At 50.9% G+C, this 21,750-nt stretch overlaps 8 protein-coding genes across 8 annotated transcripts; 3 read left to right on the top strand and 5 right to left on the bottom strand.

The window, feature by feature from the left end:
* Nucleotides 1-130: 130 nt before the first annotated feature.
* Nucleotides 131-2,222, bottom strand: STEHIDRAFT_121030 (uncharacterized protein; the record flags this gene model as incomplete). The annotated part of the gene is made up of 8 exons (XM_007303587.1): nt 131-1,066; nt 1,130-1,158; nt 1,229-1,338; nt 1,391-1,467; nt 1,538-1,599; nt 1,675-1,789; nt 1,861-1,906; nt 2,039-2,222. 8 exons carry the CDS (start codon nt 2,217-2,219, stop codon nt 469-471), a joined length of 1,218 nt encoding a protein of 405 aa, XP_007303649.1. The 3' UTR covers nt 131-468.
* A 305-nt stretch (nt 2,223-2,527) lies between these two features.
* Nucleotides 2,528-4,122, top strand: STEHIDRAFT_110621 (uncharacterized protein; the record flags this gene model as incomplete). The annotated part of the gene is made up of 7 exons (XM_007303586.1): nt 2,528-2,657; nt 2,718-2,778; nt 2,851-2,968; nt 3,038-3,099; nt 3,166-3,242; nt 3,296-3,405; nt 3,484-4,122. 7 exons carry the CDS (start codon nt 2,528-2,530, stop codon nt 4,120-4,122), a joined length of 1,197 nt encoding a protein of 398 aa, XP_007303648.1.
* Nucleotides 4,123-4,588: 466 nt separating this feature from the next.
* On the bottom strand, nt 4,589-5,018 carry STEHIDRAFT_156371 (uncharacterized protein; the record flags this gene model as incomplete). Its single annotated transcript, XM_007303585.1, has 3 exons — nt 4,589-4,669; nt 4,738-4,803; nt 4,869-5,018. The coding sequence occupies 3 exons, from the start codon at nt 5,016-5,018 to the stop codon at nt 4,589-4,591; spliced, it is 297 nt and encodes a 98-aa protein (XP_007303647.1).
* A 5,162-nt stretch (nt 5,019-10,180) lies between these two features.
* STEHIDRAFT_156370 (uncharacterized protein) lies at nt 10,181-10,820 on the bottom strand (the record flags this gene model as incomplete). The annotated part of the gene is made up of 3 exons (XM_007303584.1): nt 10,181-10,298; nt 10,360-10,513; nt 10,580-10,820. 3 exons carry the CDS (start codon nt 10,818-10,820, stop codon nt 10,181-10,183), a joined length of 513 nt encoding a protein of 170 aa, XP_007303646.1.
* Nucleotides 10,821-11,880: 1,060 nt separating this feature from the next.
* On the top strand, nt 11,881-14,176 carry STEHIDRAFT_96470 (Arabinanase/levansucrase/invertase; the record flags this gene model as incomplete). The annotated part of the gene is made up of 10 exons (XM_007303583.1): nt 11,881-12,103; nt 12,177-12,319; nt 12,400-12,664; nt 12,741-12,891; nt 12,959-13,078; nt 13,192-13,360; nt 13,433-13,466; nt 13,546-13,635; nt 13,755-13,943; nt 14,026-14,176. The coding sequence occupies 10 exons, from the start codon at nt 11,881-11,883 to the stop codon at nt 14,085-14,087; spliced, it is 1,446 nt and encodes a 481-aa protein (XP_007303645.1). The 3' UTR covers nt 14,088-14,176.
* A 402-nt stretch (nt 14,177-14,578) lies between these two features.
* On the bottom strand, nt 14,579-16,023 carry STEHIDRAFT_156368 (uncharacterized protein; the record flags this gene model as incomplete). The annotated part of the gene is made up of 9 exons (XM_007303582.1): nt 14,579-14,731; nt 14,810-14,835; nt 14,915-14,971; nt 15,057-15,093; nt 15,153-15,209; nt 15,287-15,398; nt 15,463-15,490; nt 15,561-15,585; nt 15,655-16,023. The coding sequence occupies 9 exons, from the start codon at nt 16,021-16,023 to the stop codon at nt 14,579-14,581; spliced, it is 864 nt and encodes a 287-aa protein (XP_007303644.1).
* A 1,803-nt stretch (nt 16,024-17,826) lies between these two features.
* On the top strand, nt 17,827-19,798 carry STEHIDRAFT_96469 (uncharacterized protein). Its single transcript, XM_007303581.1, has 3 exons — nt 17,827-18,076; nt 18,146-18,301; nt 18,525-19,798. The coding sequence occupies exons 1-3, from the start codon at nt 18,045-18,047 to the stop codon at nt 19,399-19,401; spliced, it is 1,065 nt and encodes a 354-aa protein (XP_007303643.1). The 5' UTR covers nt 17,827-18,044; the 3' UTR covers nt 19,402-19,798.
* Nucleotides 19,799-20,404: 606 nt separating this feature from the next.
* Nucleotides 20,405-20,725, bottom strand: STEHIDRAFT_20164 (ankyrin; the record flags this gene model as incomplete). The annotated part of the gene is made up of 1 exon (XM_007303119.1): nt 20,405-20,725. A coding segment is annotated over one exon (321 nt), but the record flags the coding sequence as incomplete, so codon positions are not given.
* Nucleotides 20,726-21,750: the final 1,025 nt, after the last annotated feature.

Here is a 21,750-nt window from a genome sequence, read left to right as displayed (position 1 = left end):
ATCCTCTCCAATCTAGGACGCTTGATGGAACTTGTTAAGGAGGGAATGATGGAAGCTCCAAAAGCAATCTCTGGAAGTGAGACCTGCAGGAGGCCATGAAGTTTCGTCATGCATCATGGTGCGGTAGCCTCGTGTTGCTCCAAAAGAATTCCAATCTCCGGTAGAATAAAGACAAAGGATATATGTAGTAGACACCTGACCGGAAACATACCTCAGTGCTATGAGCACAGGTGGTAGAATATGAGTTGTTCCTCAACGTAAACAAGGACCGATCGATTAGAAGGCGAAATAAATGTGGCGATGAATCAGTTACTTATCGTTCAAATACGGTGAAAATGAGAAAGAGACCGGCCGCGGGATCGGCACAGCACGATGAGAGCATAAGAGTAGCCGGCCGCGGCACGAACTCAACCGCAACAGAGGCCGAGCAAAGCGCTGGCGCTGAGCCACGAAGACCCACTCGCAGCATCATATAGCGCCCTGGCAGCTTGGACAAGAATATTTCACTCTCAGATCCGGTAGCCCAGCCCTCGACTTCCCTCCCTTCGTACCCACGGAGTTTCCCCCATCCAACTTAGCCTCAATGACCCACTTCGTCGCCTCCTCCTGCGTATCAACCATCTCTTCTTCCGATTCCGCTTGCAAATACTGATAGACGAGCCTCCTCGCCTTCACCACCTCTTTCACGTTTCCTGCGAGTCCGTACGGTTTTTTTCCCTTGACGATTTGCTGTTTCGCTAACGTGACGAGTGCGGCAGGAAGATCGTTGAGCGTCGGACGTGTGGGCGTATCCGGTGCTTTACGTTTTCCCTTTTCCTTACTCAGAGTTTGAGTCGTGTTTCGTTTGGTGATGACGATGCCCGGGGTCCCTTCAGAGTCAGATGGCGGTACAACGAAGGGCTCCCTAGAGTCGGGATTTGAGCGGAGTAGGGATACGTCCCAGCCAGGTTCAGGATCATCGTCCATATAGAGATTGTTGCGGAGGCAGATGGCATGGTACCAGCGACGACAGCCCTTTCGCGGACAGAAATGCATCAACATGTTGTCGTCTGGGTTATATGGGCTTCTGTGGCAATGCTTCAGTATAACGTTAATGAGATAGGCATGTATGCCCAAGGGCGAGACACACCTGCATATGCATGTAGCCTCAATATTATGCTATTTGAAGCGACCTCGTGAGTTGGACGTCGGCTTTATGTTACGAGCAGTGAAACGAATTTGGGCTCACTGTGATGCGACGCTTGAGATGATCATAGGTTCGACGGTAGTAAAAGGTCTCATCGTCGAAAGTCCGTGGGTTCAGGCTTCTTTCGTCGTATGGCTTTATGTCAGCAATACCTACGGAAGGAATAAGATTCGAGGATTGTAAGTAGAAGAAAACATGACCCACCACTAACACTATGAGCTGTAACATAGTCGCAGTGGCTTGAGAGAATCCGTTCATACCTGCCGCAACTAGAGGCGTCACTGGCGAGGCCGAGTATAATTTTGAGCACATGCCGCGTCCACGAACAGGTTCACAGGAAGCAGAACCTACAAAGACTTGCATTCTTGCTTGACATCTTGGCCAGAGTAGAACCACTCTACCTTGATCCAAGTCTACAAGACCGACAAAGGGGAATACACCGAGTACGTTCAGTATCGACGTTGAAGACATACAGTAAGGCAGCTTACATCGTCAGGCGAGGCTCTTTGGGCCATCTCAATCATCTTGCCAATCCAGAGCTGCCAAAGTGGTCGATCTTGGTCGGCAGCTCCGTCTGGTTCCGCGCCACACCAGACTGCAAGGCTGAGTCGCGTAGAATACATTGTGGTGAGCGCGCCATTCAAAAAATCAAACCAGCCCACGACAAAGCTTACAAGTCACCCTGCTGAAACCGATGTTGCTCTTGGTCCTCGTCCATAACTATCGAAACATAAGACGAGAAGGCAGACGACGAGAGTCCAGAAACACTGCTGTCAGCGTCAGCCTGAACTCGCCATCGACACCATCCTCACAAATGACAACCGAGTGAAAAACTTGATTGATCATACATACTGTAAAACCTTGAGTTCTTTTTCAATTTCGCCCACTCTTCATCCGTTGGAGGCACATCACTATCACCATGCCCCTTTGTCTGCGCCCTGGATCGAGTGGTACCACCTGGCTTGGTCTTCTTCGTCACCTTCTTGGTGGTGGTAGGTGTGGTTGTACGCAATTTCTTTCGTGCAGCGGACATAGCTATGAGCGGTAGTATAGCATGGAAGGAAGTGCTTGACGGAGCCTATGACCGTTAGTAGATAATGTGGAGAGAGGGATGTTGACTGCCACGAACAGCGCGTCTAACCGCGTTCAACAACAACTCTAGCTGTGCGGAGAATGCCGGTGATCGCGTGGCGGCAGTGGCGCGGCGGTGAACTTGAAGTTCACCGAGCTTCACCGCGATTCTACTCTCTCTCTCGCTCGCTCTCTCACCATATTCTGTCCTCTGTTAAAACACTCATACATCGTCACTCGCAGAAATCTCCTATACACTATTATTGCACAATGGGCAAGAGACGTAATCATTTCACAGTCCCCAAAAAACAATCTTCAAATCCGACTCGTCCAAGGCCTACTCCCGCACTCCGGATTGGACAGAAGTGGATGAAACTTCAGCGTTTTGATGAGTACCCAGGTGTGTGTGTATACTCAACTACTTTCTAAACAAATTATTGAATATCTGTGACATTGGAAGTTGATTATGATGAGGATGACTCGCGCCCTAGATGGATCACCAGACTGAAGGCAGATGATACGTATGCACTTCATCTCATAAATTTCTTCGTTTTGATGACTTTGCTGAACTATCTATTCTTGTGATACAACAGTGTCTTGGTTCGTGGCACCAACCTCAAGAAATATGGTGAGAAGGACTACCCAGACTGCGACTTCTGGGTTCTCCACATACGTGATTTCGCACTCTCTGATGTGCCAAATCAGGGAGAGGTAAGCCATAGCCATGAAATTATCTTCAGCCTTACTGATAATTTCTTTAACTTCTCCTACTACCCATAGATATGGATTAGGGGTGCGTGGTTTTATTCCGCACAACATGCTAAAGAGCTCGATAAATCTTTGTAGGTCTTTCTTCATTCCCTCAACACAAGAATAAAGTCTGTAAATGAGCTGAATTTCTTTTGCAGCAATACTTCAAACTTTGCTCAATATGAATTGTTCCGGTCGAAGCATGAAGACTGGATTAAACCAGATAATCTCCATGGTAAGCATTTTGATTAGTTCATTATGATTTTTAGTTCATATATGATGTTATAGGCCCGACTATTGTCTACGATTACGCCGAAGACGCAGTCGACCAGGGGCCAATCAATCCTGGAGAATTCTTCACAAGGAGAGTGTATGACCACATCAAGAATAAACTCTATGTAAGCGCTTCTATACATGACTATCTTTCTGCCCACATTTCCCTTGATATCCTCTGTCTAACACCTCTGGCATCACAGTCCGAGGAAGGCAACTCTGGATGCCAAGCAAGTCACTGCCATGGTGCCTACAATCCAGACGATACCGACACTGTATATCATTTCTGCCCACGACCATCCTGCCGTGTGTGGTACCACGAGCATTGCCTCGGATTCCAACAATCATGGTCCCGGGATCAAACTTTTGATGGCCACGCAACGGAGTTGCTTTGCTCCAATCCTGATGAAGATGATTCATTTGTACTCCCTAGCACCACTTCAGCAACCTCTTCGACCTCGCGCTTGGACAACATCCGCAAGTCCAAACAGCCAAGACTTGTAATGCTGGGTCCTCGGGTTGGTGGTATGGGAGTGGCTCTTGATTCTCTCCCTGTGCCGCTGGTCAAGCTTGCACAGTGTCAGATTGTCAAGGGCCCGAGCGTGCACGGCATTTCAGGGAATGTTGGAGATGTTGTTGATGCGAGAAGGATCATTTACAGGTGCTTAACCATGAACGATGATAGAGCAAAGGAGGACTTGGAGGAATGGATGAGAGGGCATGGAGTTAAGGACGAGCCTGGAGTATCTGGCAGTGGACGTGTCTCGAAGAAGGCGAAGGTGTTGGGTCAGAAGGGGATCTCACGTCCTTACATCTGTCCAAGGTGTGGTGGCGCAATCTGATATTTCGAGGATATTTGCATATCTTGCCTCTGTACTTTTCAACTTCCTATCCGCTAATTCTTTTTCTTGACTGTACTCACTGTTCATGTCGATTGGTTATCAGTAGTACACTTCTTGTTATTATCTTACCCAACAGTATCAGCAGTGCATGGGTCCTAGCTGAATCAGATGGCTATGGAAGACTCTGGATTCTGATCACCTTAATATTTCGTCCAAATCTGACTTTATGTATAGCAAGAATCTCAGTGGCATAGTGATCCAGTCTCCCGAGACGATACCCACTGTACTTCCGATGAATCAGGAATGCAAGAAACCTATTTTGTATTGCCGAAAGAATCATCGAATACCCGAATGGAACAGGGACGACAATCCGGAGGTTCCAACAACACGTGAACAATTACGAGACCACCGAAACCCCAAGCTGCACCAGACTTACACACAACAAGATCTTTGGGGAGGCTGAGGACTAGAGGCAGATTTCGCCAGGGGGGCAGATAAAGGGGTTGTCGCACATCCCGCTGACACCTTCGATATTGCAAGTACCGGGCTATAGCACAACCGTCAGCACGAGAAGTCCACGTTCACATGCGAGAGCGAGGCAAAGATCACACGTACCTGGCCTTCTACGCTACCAAGGCAGCAGTATGAGCCAACGCAGAATCCGGATGTGTAGTTAGTGTCCTAATGAATGGTCACGACAATAGATTGAGGATCCTGCCAAAAAATGAGAAGGTAAGAAGACGTACAGAGAGAAGACAGCAGTTGTCTCCGGCCGTGGGGCAGTCAGAGTCCACCTTGCAGGCGACGTCGTTGTCGTTGAGCAAGCAGGCGGGAATGGCCACGGCGAGGGTCGCACCGAGCACGAAAGCAGCAAGAATCTTGGAGGCGACGAGCATTGTGGAAGAACCTATGAAGAATTCACTCAGTTACGTCGCTATAAGAGAGAGGTAGAGCCCACGCACGATCTGAAAACAATTCACTGCGGCGGATTGTTGAAAGACAAGATCTGAGGTTGAGCCACCTTTATACGGATGCGAGATACGTAGCCGTCTAACGGAAATCAGAGTCTAGGCAGCTGCACAATTATTCGGAGAGACGGAAGAATAACCGTAATGATGGATGCATAGTAAATGCCCTGGAATGCAGTGCTATCCCCAAGGAAAAGGCCAAACTAGAAGCTCGTCCGCATCTGCCTAGGTGGGCGAATACCTGTTACGTTTCCGAGCTGCAGGACCGAGATCACGGGCAAAGCGGTTGATTTGAAGTTGACGAGACCGACGCCGCTTCTATCGAGTCCTAGCCAAAAGACACCGCCGCAAGACAATGGTAGAGTTCATGGCAAGCACTTCTGGCGTACGCCCAAAAGGATTATAGACAAAGGAATGAAAGAGCATTACTGGCATCAGCTATTCGAAAGCTAGAGCCAACTCAGAGCAGCGTTATTCTGGTTAAGTGACCCTGTGAAGTGTCAGAGGACTCATTCGATCGGCCAGACGACCATTCGCTGAATCGGATGACCTAAAGTCCCGAGATAATGATCACAAATGAAGGAGAAAACACTGCGCCGTCAGTAATACTAGCATGCTCTCCGAGCTCAGCAGCGTCGGAGATGATCCGAAGAAAACAACCCATGTACTTTCGAACGAACGTTTCTGTCCGCGCGCGCGCACGCCTGACCGCCACAAGAACGAAACGTGCATGTGAGCGGGTGAAGGCTGTCGAGCCTTTACTTATGGACGATGTGTCGGCGGCAGATTGATGGGTTTGGCAGTGAACAGGGTTTAAACGTACAAATGGGCCGTTAAAGAGGACGCCTTCATGATCAGTCGACCACGGAGATGAACCTGCGGCGACGACAGCCCTTCTTGATCAACGGCGACTTGAGTGCTGACAGTACTCTCGTTGATGGCGGCGTCTCCTGTAGCGCTAGTACAACAAAAAATGCTGTTGGTTCCTAAGAAGGTGTCCCATGCTTCGTGAGGGATTAGACTCAGGAAAACTTTATTGTCCGTCAGCGGTGTTCCTGGCAGTGATTGAGGGACAAAGATGAGGCTAATGCAGGGCTCTGTAAATAGAATGGCCGCATCGAGAAAGTTGCCTCGAGAGAGGGCCAGACGAGTACTTCGAAACACTTCAGCCTGGGCGAGACATAGATGGGCGGTTATGAGATCTGGATACGTGCACAAGCCGCGTACTAGCCCGGTCTACCGTCGGAAAGCCTGATGGGGATGACCCTTGCTGTCGATAGCATTGGTTCAACAAGAGTACTAGGAGAGCCCTGTTCAGTGTACAGCAGCCTTACAGTGGCGAACATCCGACAAGCATGTGGTGGTGAACGAAGAGCTTTGCAAAACACGAGCCGCGGCTCGACTCAAAAAAACAACAGGCGCTTCGAACTCCGACGGCGCGAACTTGAACGGTGCCACCCAAACCCCCGACGCCACATTTTGTTGTCATTCTGGACACTCGACGTCAATGCATCTTCGCGCACACGGTAAATGTCGTTCTACTTTCACGTGTTGCATTTTCTGCCGGTGGGGATAAGTCACCGATGATTGACAGGGGTTAAAGACCGTAGTACTAAGTACGAGCTGGAGCGAGCCTTCAACCTCAAGTCCCTACGCTACTGCTAGACCCCAACATCACTGGTACATCAATGGCACACAGTCCTCGGAGGGCATACAAATGGGTTGTCGCACGATCCCTGCGCCCCATCGACGTAGCAAGTACCAGGCTGTAACATAATTAAATACAGGACCGTCAGCTTCTGACATCAGCATACAGTTAAACACCATCTCGGTATACCTAACCCTCTCGGGCATAGGTACTCAAGGAGGTGTGAGATATGAAGGCACGCACCGAGGTTCTATTGGATGCAGTGCAGCAGAAGTCGCCGACACATTGGCCAACACTTTTTGACTATAATCACACCATCAGAATTCATATGGATAATGGAGGCAGACAAAATGGAAGGTAGCGTACCGGTAGGAAGCAGCACCTATCCCCTGAACTAGGACAGTCAGAGTCTGCCTTGCAGGACACACTGATGTCTGGAGAATGGCAGGCCTGACCGGCGACAAGGCTGGCGGTGAGAGCGAAGACGGCGACGACGTTAAATGTGGGCCCGGGGAACATCATCGTGTCTACAAGAAATCATGAGCCATTTCGTCAGAGACAGCATGTAGAGCGACTGACATGGGCCAAAACTTACAGAGAAGTCGAATCGAGGGAACTTTGAAAGAGACGCAAGGCTGCTAAGGTATTCATCTCCAGCGACCGCCAGACTCGCTTTATACTTTAGTGGCAGCAGTCCTAACCTAACGCCGCTCTTCGAGCGGCAGAGACGCGTCCCTGAATGTCAGAAAGATTGGAATGCAGACAATATCTCCATCAGCACCACCTATGGACTGTTTGAGTAGCCGGCCTCTGACACAGACGCGGCCTCCTACATACAAACGTTCCTGACTTCGTTGAATCGTGTGCTGTGCCATAACCCCAGGGGACACTCGCAAATTCGACCAAGCCGGTAAGAGGCATCACTTGACTCTGATTAAACTGCAGGCCAGTGAGACGATTAAAACAGCGATCAACATTCCATGTTACAATCAACAAGATAGAGGTAAGATATACCGCCACCGTGACTTTAAATTTCGGTGGCGCCACAATGAACCAAACGGACAACTACACACAACCCTTTACGAGTTGACTGGCAAGCCCACGGAGAGAATCGAATCAAACGCAGATAGTACCCTCAGGACAAACGAAGGGCCTGTCGCAAGATCCTGTGACTCCCCCAACATGGCAAGTTCCAGGCTATGCGACGAGCCAAAGGATTCATGATGAGTTCCTATCCTGAGATATATAACGCGAAAATGGACTTACGCCACTCTCAGAAGGGCCCGTGCAGCAGAACGGTCCGACACAGAAGCCAGACGTGTATCCCGTGGACTAGATATTTTCAAAAAGCAGACATATCAGAGTCGCAAGCATCAGGCATGTGGATGTATCGATTTAGGAGGGGTGAGTGATAACATACGGGGAGCAAGCAGCAGGTCGCCTCCGCGCCGGGGCAGTCAGCATCGACACTACACGATACGTTGGGGTTGTCTGTGTGGCACACTTGACCAGCAGCAAGGCTGGCGCTCAGGACAAAGACGGCAATGAGCTTGGAAGCGGAGAACATGGCTGATTGACGACCCATGGTGATCATCAAAGTGTAGAGGTTAAGTAAGTAAACATATCCAGCACAAACGCCGCTCGGATTGAAGATAGGACGTACAAAGAAGATTTCTCGTGAGGGCTCTGAAGCAAAGCTGGGTTGCTGAAGGAGAGACTACTTATCTCGAAGCGAGCCGTTTTATATCGTTTACACAATACAGCCATACCCCTCATCGGCCTTCCACCGTCGGCGGGGTTATATCACCGCATCCAGGTCTGTGACAGCTCGGAATGCAGACGAAACCAAAGTAGACCGCCCTCATCAAATTCTGCTATTGAATACTGAGTAGGCCCATCGACAAAGTTGTCGATGGCGCTCGCGTCGCACTTTGCAGTGCCGTATCCCCGACCTACGAGCTTCATAATAACGTTCGTACCGTGACCGGCAGTCATCGATCATCCGAGGACCGATTCTGCGAGCTGAGGACAACATCTCCAAGGGTCCAACGTCCAACGTTAAGCTACATTTATCTGACAGCGACCTCGTATGGAACCTTAAATAAACCCCCAGTCGAGACGGTAGACCGTGACCGTGCCTTTTACGCACCAAGAAGGGTCCATGAAATGAATCAGGACGTAACTCGAGTCTCGACGAATCATTCGGAGCACGTTGCCCGGCTCGCCCGAAAGCTCAGATACGACACACAATTTAAACAAACACAGAGCCCCTGGACATGATCCGACCCTCTGAATGAATACGGCGCACATATAGCTGTAACGAGCTCTGACTGGTAATGTGACCTGCTTTTGAATTTTGACGAGCGTCTGGTCTGACAAAGATGAATCAGGTGTTGACGAGTCGGTGAGATGCACGTACCCAGCAGTGAGCACGAGGATGTTGCATCGAAAAAAAGGTCCTGGAGCAGCAATGGATCGAAATGTTAGTGCTTCAGCGTAGGCGGTGCGGTGAAGTACCAGGGCCGAGACAGAGCTTTATGTACGCACCGATCGTGTTTCAAAGTGGTCGGCTCGGGACACAAAAATCATGTCCACGATTGTGTACGTTTGATACGGTACTTATTCCGGCCATAAATAGTGATTCAGGAGCTGGCCTTTCCAGGTAAGCTGAAGTGAACAGGCTGGATGCTCGGAAAGAAGGCAAGCGAGCTTTCAGACCTCAGGCTCTGCTTGCCAATGGACTCGAAAAGCTAAGGTGAGAAGATTTAAGATTTAGAGAAAGCATGTACATAACAGAGACTCGGTGCGGAAAGAAAGGTTTTGGTAGTGGCAGAGATCGAGGACAACATCGAGAACGCGTCGCGTCGATTCTCGAAGACATCGACGCGACGCCGATTCTGCGGGTTACGGAAAGATCCGAGGCGTGTGTCACTGTGTGGCGCCGCGATGCCACATTGTTCGCTGCGGGTTCGCAACCATTTTTCGCTAGAACACCGCACCGTAGCGTACGATGAATTGAAGGCGTCGGTGTCTACGGAAATTTCTGAGAGGACTTTTACTGAAGTTTGAACGTAGAGCGTCCTCGGATGAAATGAGGATGTCGGATAAGGTCGGATAGCGTTACTTACAAGGAGTGCGCAGACGGTCCACCACTGAGGTGAGAGAGAACAAGGCGACGAGGCCATGTATGTATTACCATGATAACTGGAGAGGTAATTAATGAGTCCGCTCATAGGAGCATATAACAATCAACAGCAATGGAGTCCATCATGGGAGAAAAAGGATAAAAGTACACTATAACGAAAGCAAAGGTAGGTATCTCGTCACACAACTCATCATCCAGGAATATAGCGTAAAAGCGGGGACAATGACGCGGTGGGTCGTAAAGGCATGGAGGGATGGAGGGATCTTGAAAGCTCAGTTCCTGTAGAGGAAGACCCGTTCAGCTCCTGTTTCCAGGATTCAGCTTGCAATGGAACAATGGGAAGGTAGCGAGCACGTACAAGAGTGAGAGCGTGACGTCACCATGGACTTTGGCTTTGAGTTCCACCCAGACATCACTGTAAGTGATTCAGAGTCAGTCAACGCGAACGCTTGACGAAGAGGACATGGACGACTTACAGGTTCAGATCTAGTCGCAGCTTGAGAGTATCTTTCTTTTCGCCACTTTCCTCTTCTTCTTCTCCGCCGCCGCCGCCAGTAAGACCGCCGAGGCCTTTGGTGAGGCCGCCAACGGTCTTACCAACGGAATCCGTTGCTCCTCCCACTGTGTTGCCTGTGATAACATGAGAGGAATGTCAGTCGATTGATTAAATATACTGGAAGAAGGGTAGATACGCACCGAGATCGTCGACCTCACCCACGGCAGGGAGACCGCCACCCTGTTGCTGTCCGCCTTGGCCACCACGGCGCCTTCGACGAGCCTGAGGAGGGGGTGCCTCCTCCATGCTGGCTTCGGAACCGATAGATTGACTACGGGGAGTGCGGCTGCGTCCACGGCGCTGACGCGACTGAGAGCGTGCAGGCTGAGGAGCGAATGCTGGGGATTGCGGGCGGGATTTTTGTTGTTCGTTGTCGCTCATGGTGTTGTTTTTAGCTGAGATAATTCGGAATAAATTTGGCGAGTAGTGAGGGGACTATGGGGGAGGTTGGGGATGTATGATGGTGGGATAAAGATGAGAAGAAACAAGACCTGTGTGCCCTTTAAAACTATGAGCGTCTGGAGGCGCGCCATGATGTCAACGGTGGCGAGAGAGTGTGCCTGCGGTTCATTGTGGAGAGGACGCCACTTAATATGGCTCTCACAAGGAAAGCGCTTTGCCTCGCTACGCCAGTCTGGACGAGAACAGATCAGAGAGCTCGTCTGAGCCGAACGACGCAGTAGATGACGTCGCCGCTGTTAAGGTTACCCGACGTCATCCTGGCGCTTGCGCTTGGAGTCCCTAAAGAAGACACAACAAAGAGTAAAACAGACACATGCACGATTGTGTCCTCCAATACTTGTTTCCGACGCTGCTTCGTTCAAACGGCGAATTGGGTTCAAATTGGGTTGGTAGGAAAGAATCTGGTCCTGAAAAGAATCCCGGCGGCGACGGGGCAAGGCGGAACCATGAGATGACGTGAAAGGCACATCCAGCGCACGTGGAAATAAGCGCTGAGGCACTTGTGGCGTCGCTGATAATCATCCCTTCCTTCAACACAAACTCATCATGCTCGTTTCATTGACGCTGGACCAAGCCCAGATATCTCTTACAGGGACTACAACTTTTCATCACAAGAAACTATCATTTACCAACCTCACCAACTATGGCACGATAGTCTGTTAGGCTCAAGTCCTAGAGACTCTAGAGTCTTAGGAACGCCACAAATCTTCTCAGGTTTTCTCCCCCAGAAAAAAAACATATCTCTGTTCGATAATACACCCCAGCAACACTTCTTGGTCTGTCTTGCTCTTGCTCTCGTTCTTGTGCACGGGTCTGTCCCCGTCGATACCGTAGCGGTCCGGGATGGTCACAACGCTCATCATGCGCCATTTTCATGCATTCGTGCTCATCGTACCGCTCTTGGCACTCAAATATCTATGTTCAAGTCCCGTTGGAATATGTTCAGACCCTCTTCCTTGTGCTTGCTCTACGAACCGTGATGTACAAGTTGACCTGGGCCGTCGTGCTTCTGACTCTCTACTACACCACAACGATTCGGACAACACTCGCGCGTTCTACGCGTTACATCGTCCCCGGAGCCACCTGGAGAGACACTGATGGTGAGATATTGAGTGCACACGCTGGAGGGGTCGTTCAGAGCAATGGGACATGGTACTGGTTCGGCCAGAACGAACGCGCGAACATCACGGATACTTTCTCGGGTAAGCCTCTCGCACACTTCTCTGCCCTGCATAGCTAGGCTGATTATCAACTTTATTTCATATCGTATGCAAGGAATAAACGTCTACTCCTCCGATGATCTCACGAATTGGAGGTACGAAGGCCAGGCTCTCTCACCTCTTAACGGAACAGCCATCGCTCCCGATCTGGTCGTCGAGCGTCCCAAAGTCGTGTATAACGAGCCCGCAGATACCTGGGTGGCGAGTCATACCCTTCCATTTCTCTCCTTTCTGACCCTCATGCTAATACCACAATTACGACCTCTCGTACAAAAAAGCTGTGGTTCCACTCTGACAACAGCTCGTACGGTCTCCTAAAGCAAGGATTCGCAACGAGCCCGAACGTCACAGGTCCTTACACTTTCCAAGGCGCCATCACTCCTCTCGGAGGGACATCTCAGGATTTCGGGCTGTTCAAAGATGTGGATGGAGTGGCGTATGCGATGTATAGTAATGGGGACGCGGCGGACGCGCATGATGATCTTATCGTGCGATTGGACGCTAATTTTACGGGGCCGGAGGAATTGGTGTATACTTTCTTCGGTGAGTATCTTTGAATTGAAGAGTCTTGTGGAACTGAATGCGAGCTGATGGGTTCAATGGGTGTGTGGATGCCAAGATTGGGACTTGGAAGCACCGGTCATGCTCCGTACGGAGGGACGCTACTATATCGTCATGTCGCACAAGACGGGCTATCGATACAATAACGTCGAGGTATACTCTGCAGAGACAATAGGAGGACCGTGGAGTTCTGGGTCTTATATCGCTCCGTAAGGCCTCTTTATCTCATTATCCTTGTACGAGCGTGGGAGTTGCTCATGCTGAAGACGTTGACAGCGCCGGGACGAGAACATTCAATTCGCAAAGCACGATCTTCTTCACTATTAAAGGAAGCGAACGGACGAGTTATATCTACGGTGGTGATCTTTGGAATAGCGAGGATCTCTGGGACAGTCGGTCCGTGCACCTCCTTCCTACCCGCCATCCCCCGCTTCAACTCCTCCATCCTTTTCCGATCAAGACCTAACTGAATCCTGGGCTCCTACTTACTGACTTCATTTACTGGGCAGATACATCTGGCTCCCCGCCTTCCCAAACGACACAACCGGCGGTCTGACAATCGAATGGCATGACCTCTACACGATCGATGTGACCAGTGGAGAGTTCGGATATCCGGAGGGCACGAGATACGAGGCTGAGCATGGGGTGGTTAGTGGTGATGCTGCGGTGGTTGTGCAGGTTCGTCTGTGTTGAGCTGCTCCCTCCCTATTTGAGATGTGTATTTCATGAACCAATTGACGATGCATTCAGCCTAATGCCTCGGGTTTTAAGCTCGCCACTGGTCGTATGTATTTTCGAGTACAGAGTCTATATAATCTAAATGCTGATGAGAGGTCTGGGCGTGGACGTTTCTATTGCCATAGTCGGGAATGGATCGGTTAGTATCACTGGTATTACCGGTACGGGCAACCCGCAGTGGGTTTCTCTCCATTACCACAACCACGACGCACTCTGTAAGTCCTCTCCCACTTCTCCTACTCTGGATCAATCACCTTACAACCTACTTCCGCTGTTCACCGCTTTATCATACTATCACACATTACTTCCCTCTCACGCTACACGAACACGACAGGGGGAGACAACCGCGGCGGCAACAACATCACCCTCGCCCGCTACGCAACCCTCTCCGTCAACGGCCTCGTCCACACCGAAAAACTGCGCCAGCCGTCCGGAAGCACGGGGTTCGTGTTGACGCAGACGGTGAACGTGACGTTTGAGAGGGGAGGGGGGAATGAGATTAGGTTGGAGGGGTGGAATGGGAGTGAGTTCTTTTGTTTCGAGCTGTCAGATTTGATGGAGACGAGGAGGAGTTTGATTGCTGATGCTTCGATTTGTTGACATAGCTCTGGCGGCGGATTTGGACGCTATCGTGGTCTATGGGGATATTTACGAGGACGAGAACTGAACTAGTGTGGATTTGCCATCCCAGAGAGACTCGACGGGTCCGCCGTATGCCCGTGTAAGCAGCCCACACACCTAGTACTAAATATACGTGAACAATGAAGAAGTTAATAATAAAGAAAAGACTTGTGAGAGTACACCCATGCCATTCATATCGAAGCCCAAATTGGACGTGGGATCCAGAAGCAGGTCGATCCTTCAGCGCAGGAAGTGCAATTTCTTTATTTTTGTGAAGAAAGAGGAACGCTTCCAATAACATCCAGCCGAGGAAAATCGAGCTCATACATACTTAAGTAGCACAAGATCATACAGGACAACTAAACAGCAAGAAAAAAATAGAACCTGAGAAAAGTCATCATGATAGAGCCACCAGTCATCCCCTGCCATATCCGCCTCGCCGCCTCTCCGCCTCTCACACAAATTTTAACACTCCCCACCACCGAAACCGTTCACTCAAATAGGCGCCCGAAAGCCGTGATGAGACACTGGACCGCACTACCGTGACCGGTTCTTCGCGGCCAAGATCGCCTCCTTTTCCTGCTGACTCGCGAGCAGCATCGTGAGATCTCCGAAGGGGACGGTGAACGGCATTTTCACGGCGGACATGAGGAGTCCGAAGGCGAGGTACCAGGCTACCGCAGCTGTGCTCTGCATGGTGCGTGTATAGAATCCAGGGTCGGAGTCAGCAAAGGGGGGGCATAGAGGCGCAATGGACATGAGACGTACGAGTCCGAAGGCGCCGGCGACTTTGACTGTGGTGAGAAACGAGTGGTAAGTGATGTTTGTTTAGTATTACTATGCGCCGAAAAGAGGGGATGAGACGATGCCTACGGTAGGTGTTGCCCATGTCCGTGTTCCCATGTCCGAGCTTATCGTACGCAGCGGCCACTAGGAGTGCCAATCGAAGTCAGTCATGATCAGCTATGGCTAGCCGACATCAGAGAGCTGGGAGAGAGAAAGGAACGAGGCTCACGGAATGCGAAGTTGAAGAACAGGTTGGCGAAGATCCACTATCGCACGACATAACAATCAGTATAAGCCTCGCTCGATCGTATGGGTAGACACTCACAGCGAAGCACGCATTCGTCCTCAACGAGCCTACGAAGAAAAAAGACACCAAGACCGACTGTTCGTACAATTCGTGTCGTTAGCATCACTAACCAAAGGTCGCAGCGAGCTGCCGCGAGTGGAACGCGAACTGACCCAGAATATCCAGTAGAACGTGAGTCCCTCGTTGAAGTCGGCGGAGTTGCCACCGTTGGCGAAAGCACCGAGGATCATGTGGGCCGGGTCGTTAAGTACGCCGAAGTTGAACCTGACGGAACGGTCAGAGCCTGCTGAGTGTGTGGCGATGTTATAGAAACGACACGGGGACCTACCAGAAACCGCCAAAACAGCAGAACACGACTAGAGGCCAAGAAGGAATCAAGGCGTCAGCACAGCGCTCCCTCGTCCATAGTATCTTGGACGGGCATACCGAAAGGGAATGTGTTCCCGAGGATCTGGTACAACAAAAACAACGTCAATGGTCGTAATGTCGAGATGATCCTGAACCACGCAGTCAAACATACCCATTCCAAAATCCCACTGATAAACAACCCCAACCCGCCAAACAGATAATACACCCCGATCAGCGCCACCGGCGACGTCCCCGTCGTCAAATCGAAACCCAGGAGGAAGCACGACGTCGGCGAGATGCACATCAAGAAGCTGATCACCGCCAACGGCGTCGGATTGCCAAACTGCGCGCTTAGGTCGTGCTTGCGGTTGGGCCCGCCGGGCTGGAAGAACATGCGCTCATATTGTTCGTTCGTGAGCTGGATGGTCGGTGGCGAGACGAGCTGATGGCCGAAGGGAGCGTTGTTGTTTGGGTTGGGCGAGTTGTGGGTGTAGGAGGCTTTGTCGTCAGTAGAGTTGTTGTTGCTGATATTGTTGGCCATGGTGCAGATCAGCGTTCAACGACGCGAAAAAACGGAGAGGGGCGGGAGAAGGAAGAGGGAAGGTAAGGGTGGGACGTGGGGAGAACGTCTAAGCGCGAGAGCAATGACTTTATACTCGTAACTCGGTGGGATAGGAGAAGAGACCATTCACATCCATTGCCTCCTCAGAAGATAGGTTCCGTCACTCGAACCATAGTGTTCAGGGAGGAAAGGATCGTAGGTGGAAGGAAGGTGCGAAGTGAGGTGTGCTATTGATGGGAAACATGTTTGTATTGTTAGATCACGAGTGAGGTGGGACCCCACGAAGATCCTTTCGCTGGACTGTTCATCCCACGAGCTCGGGTTCCACATTCCCAAACTTAGAGGGGCTGTCAGGTATACAAATGGTGAGGGCTGAGCTTGCACGAACTTTTATGCTGAGACGCACCTTGGCAGAAGCTGCGCAGATGTCTTGAGGCCAATTGAGTGAAGTCAGCGGGCTTCACAGGCTCCTCGGACGTCACTGGAAAGTCAGGTTGATGCACATTTGACTAGAAATGGCCATGTATGGTCGAAATATAAAGTCGCAAAAGTCGCAGAGGATGTTACGAGAAGATGCTGCGAAATGGAGGGCTAAAATTGGCGGAGGAGTCTCACCTGACTGGCCTCCAGTCTGTCATACCGTTCAAGAGGAAACCAACCGGACATGATTTGATAACCAACTCCTGAAATCGCGGCTTGACGGCTTGTCATATCGCCATACGGACTTAGTGTGGGCTCGAGGAAGGAACTGCCCATGCCCTCATCTGGCGGGGCCGACATTATGGAGTGTGACCCAATGGGCCTTGTCTCGAGGGAGAACTAGCACTTTTGGCTGGATAGCTGCACACTATGGCTGGCTATTCTCGTATATGGGTGCTAAATGAAGCTCAAGAGCGAGATAGGTTGATAACATATGCAGAATGCTTCAGCGAGGTCTCCGCTACTGTCCATTGTCCTGGATCTCCGTGTGGCGGAGACCGCTCGGGTCCTCTCCTGTCCTCTCAGATCTCGGCAACCTGTTTCGGAGAATGCAGAGGTCGCAACGACCAACGCATCCCGTGGCAAAATATAAAGAGGGGGAAAAAGGCCGACTTTCGTGCCTCAAAGGTTATGCTGTATTTGTTACCTGCTGATGCTTTCCAGGACCAGGGGTATGAGAAAACCTCGAGCGAACTCGTTGCTTGCTCAGTGTAATGAGAGCCACGAACACGTTGACTTCTGATTCAAACAGTCCATCAATCAAGACCTAGTATATTCTAGACACGGTTTGCAAAGTTGCATGAGCAGTTCTCGAGAGATATATTTCGAATATGGGCGCTGGTTCGAGTGAGTAAATCCTCAAAATAACTGCACGACGTGGTTCGTACGCTCAAAGACAAAATAGAATAAATCGAACACGTACCTTTACCGTGCGATTAAAAGGCTCTGTAAGAGTCAGATCGATACAGGAGGATCCAGGACGGTTCGTACGTGGTCCTCAGGATGTGGAATGCCGCCGTGTGGCGCTCCGAGTCGAAGAGCGCAGCAACGTGGTCTCGACACGTCCGACGTCAGGTGCTGCAGACCAACAGCTGCAATGCTCAAGCTTGCCACCCGCACACGACATCAATGGGCCGAAAAGACGTGTTCCGTAGCAAAGCGGTGGGAGAGAATCAGACAAGGGCGGTGAGACGCTCGAAAAGGCCGAAGCGGCGTACGTACTGTAGGGCTTACGTAGGCGCGGTGTGGCACAGGCCTTTTACTTATCCCTATCCTCCATCCATCGCGCTCTCCTCTCTCTAGCCACGACCAAGTATTTAACTGATCAGCTTTGTCAGTGCCCCTTGCCCACACCCAACTTCTTTCGTATCTGGTGATATCAAGACATCGATTACGACGCCTGTCTTGCATATAAAGCTTGTGTCTTAGAGCACGCACTCGACTCGAACCTGCCCCCCTGTCTGTCTCTGCTTTGCGTTTTCACGATACATTCACGACGCACGACAATCTGATCGTCAACAATGCTTCTTTACTTCACTTCGAGGATCATCAGGTGAGCTCACCATCACCGACATCGAACACGGCACATGTTGTGGCTAATTTCAACATCTCGCACTCACAGCTCAGCCGTAGCTTTCCTCTATCCTGGATATGCCTCGTTTAAGACACTCTCACAACGGCCTGCTTCTGAAGAAGAGCTTGAGCGATGGCTCATGTACTGGTCCGTACTAGGATGTATCATCGGCGTTGAGTACGTCGCCGAGTGGCTCGTGTCATGGTGCGTAGACCTCCCTTTCTCGTCATACATTCTACATTCTATTCTGCTATGTCCGCTCCGAGAATTTTTCGGATCTTAGAAGACAATAAACGTTCTCTTTTTTGTGCTATTGCTCCGTGCTGCGATCCATGAATTCTAATCCGAGCCTTTACCCTATCCCATTCCCATCATTCCCTTACCCTCTTCGTCCAACATGATCTAATCCGTAATTCTAAACCACCAGGATCCCCTTCTACTACCCTATAAAAACGATTTTCCTCCTCTACCTCGCCCTCCCCCAAACCCACGGCTCCACCTACATCTACCAATCGCACCTCCGCCCCCTCCTCACAACGCACGAATCCCAAATCGACGCCGCCCTCGCCCAACTCAAAACGCGCGTTTTCACCTTCCTCACAGAACGTCTCCGCGCCCTCTGGGAAATCCTCGCTGCCTCTCTCTACGGTGGGAACGCTGGCGCTCCTGGTTCATCTGCGGCTGGTGCTGGTGCTGGTGCGGGAGGGTTCTTTGGTGGTGCTGGTGGTGAGGCGGCGGGTGGCCCGCCTCCGAGTATGGGAGATCCGGTGTCGGGACCTGCGCAGATGTTGGGGAGTTTATGGAGGACTTACGGGCCTGTCATCGTCGCCGGTGGGGCTGCGTTGCTTAAACAAGCTCCTGCTGGAACTGCTGCTGCCCCGCAAGGAAGTGGCGAAGGTGACAGAGCGTTCATGTCTCCGCCCTCTGGGCCTTCGAGACTCGGATCGACGCAGTCGGTGTTGGAGAGGAAGAAACAGCTCGAGGCTGAGCTTGCGGCGCTGCAGAATGCGAATGTGGAGGGTTATGATGTTAGTGATGGGGGACTGGAAGAGAGCGGGGCGACGTTGATGCCGCGAGCGGGAGAGGGGGCGATTAGGACGAGGACGAGCAGTTCGGCGAGCGATATGAGGGAGAGGGCGGGAGCGAGGTTCGAGGAAGTTGAGGTGCCGAGCGATGAGGAGAGGGAACAGCCGGGACGGATGGGGGAGAGGTCGGGGCAGAGTCAGGGGCAGCAGCCGGCGCGGAGGACGAGTTGGTTTGGATGGGGAGCGGCGGCGGAGGACGATAGAGCGAAGAGGGATTAGAATAAGTATGAGGTGCGGGACTCGTCTGTTCACTGTGCTCGTCGACTTTCATCCTTCAGCTGCACTCCGTCATTCGCGCCTCTCGCAATCACTACAGTCACTCTCGGGCTTACTATTTACGTTGCATTCGCTTTCCCTGGCATTCAGACCGGACCACTGGCAATCATATTCTCTGTACTATATATTATGTATTTGTTCTTCACGCAATTCAGTCTGTACATAAAGCGATGCCAGATTCAGTGTAGCGTTGGAGACATTGACGACAGGTATTTATTCGAACATTTTCCTCCAGTTTGATCACCATGGTCTCGTCTCAGTTCACCACATCTGCCCCGTTCTCAAGCAACAACTGCACAATGGCTTGGTGACTGTTTGCCAATGCAGCCTGGATGGCACTCCCATAATCCCCGCCTTGTGTATTCACATCAGCCCCATGCTTAAGCAGCAACTCCACAATGGCTTTGGAACCTCGATGTGATGCAGCCTGGATGGCAGTCCCATAATACCCGCCTTGCGCATTCACATTGGCCCCATTCTCAAGCAGCAATTGCACAATGGCTTGGTGATCCTCCGCAGATGCAGCCTGAATGGCACTCCCAAAATATCCACCTTGTGCATTGACATTGGCCCCATGCTCAAGCAGCAATTGCACAATGGCTTGGTGACCTTTCTCAGATGCCGCATTGATGGCACTCTCAGAATCCCAGTCTTGTGCATTTACATCAGCCCCCTTCTCAAGCAGCAACTGCACAACAGCTTTGTGGCCCTCACGTGATGCAATCTGGAGGAGAGTCTGTACATCCGCATTGACCCCTTTCTCAAGCAGCAACTGCACAATGGCTTGGCGGCCTTCAGCCGATGCAGCATAGATGGCACTTCCATCAACTCCTCCTTGTACATTTACATTGGCCCCATGCTCAAGCAGTAGGAACACAATGGCTTGATGCTTCCTAGCTAATGCAGCCTGGATGGCAGTCCCATACTGCCCGCCTGGTAAATTTACATCAGCCTCATTCTCAAGCAGCAACTGCACAATGGTTTGGTGACCATTTGCTGATGCAGCCTGGATAGCACTCCCATACTGCCCGCCTTGTAAATTTACATCAGCCCCATTCTCAAGCAGCAACTGCACAATGGTTTGGTGACCATTTGCTGATGCAGCCTGGATGACAGTCTCATACTGCCCGCCTTGTACATTTACATCAGCCCCATTCCCAAGCAGCAACTGCACAATGGCTTGGTGACCATTTGCTGATGCAGCATGGATGGCACTCCCATACTCTCCACCTTGTACAGTTACATCAGCCCCATTTTCAAGCAGTAGGCACACAATGGCTTGATGCCCTTTCGCTGATGCAGCCTGAATGGCAGTCCCATACTGCCCACCTTGTAAATTTACATCAGCCCCATTCTCAAGCAGCAATTGTACAATGGTCTGGTGACTGTTTGCTGATGCAGCCTGGATGGCATATCCATGAATCCCACTTTGTACATTCACATCTGCATGATTATCAAGCAGCAACTGCACAATGGTTTGGTGACCATTTAACGATGCAACCTGGATGGCAGACCCATAGATTCCACTTTGTACATTCACATCTGCATGATTATCAAGCAACAGCTGCACAATGGCTTTGTGACCTTTTTCTGATGCATCCTGAATGGCAGACCCATGAACTCCAACTTGTGCATTCACATCAGCCCCATGCTCAAGCAGCAGCTGCACAATGTCTTTCCGACCCTTATATGATGCAGCCTGGATGGCAGTCCCAAAATTCCTAGCTGCATCCAGTGTCAGGGCGGTAGTCCAATGATTTTCAACTTGTGCATTCACATCAGCCCCATACTCAAGTAGCAACTGTACAATGGCTTTGTGACCTTTTTCCGATGCAACCTGGATGGCAGACCCATAAAGTCTACTTTGTACATTCACATTGGCCCCATTCTCAAGCAGCAGCTGCACAATGGCTTGGTGACCCATCACTGATGCAACATAAATGGCACTCCCATAAACCCCGCTTTGTGCATCTACATCAGCCCCATTCTCAAGCAGCAACTGCACAATGGCTTGGTGACCATTCGCTGATGCAGTGTGGATGGCACTCCCACCAGCCTCGTCTTGTGCATTCACATTGGCCCCATTTTCAAGCAGCAGCTGCACAATGGCTTGGTGACCCATCACTGATGCAGTGTGGATGGCACTCATACCAGCCTTATCTTGTGCATTTGCGACAGCCCCATTCTCAAGCAGTAACTGCACAATGGCTTGGTGACCGTTCGCTGATGCAGTGTGATGGCACTCCCACCAGCCTTATCTTGTGCATTTGCGTCAGCCCCATTCTCAAGCAG

The sequence above is a fragment of the Stereum hirsutum genome (genome assembly GCF_000264905.1).
Source record: "Stereum hirsutum FP-91666 SS1 unplaced genomic scaffold STEHIscaffold_6, whole genome shotgun sequence".
Classification (NCBI taxonomy): Eukaryota; Fungi; Basidiomycota; class Agaricomycetes; order Russulales; family Stereaceae; genus Stereum; species Stereum hirsutum.
This window is presented reverse-complemented; position numbering and strand designations above follow the sequence as displayed.

Bases quoted from the DNA above. Each gene is read 5' to 3' on its own strand.
- STEHIDRAFT_96469 (XM_007303581.1), top strand. From the start codon at position 18,045: ATGCTTCTTTACTTCACTTCGAGGATCATCAG. The intron at 18,077-18,145 runs GTGAGCTCACCA...TCGCACTCACAG, and splicing joins TTCACTTCGAGGATCATCAG to CTCAGCCGTAGCTTTCCTCT. The intron at 18,302-18,524 runs GTGCGTAGACCT...CTAAACCACCAG, and splicing joins GCCGAGTGGCTCGTGTCATG to GATCCCCTTCTACTACCCTA.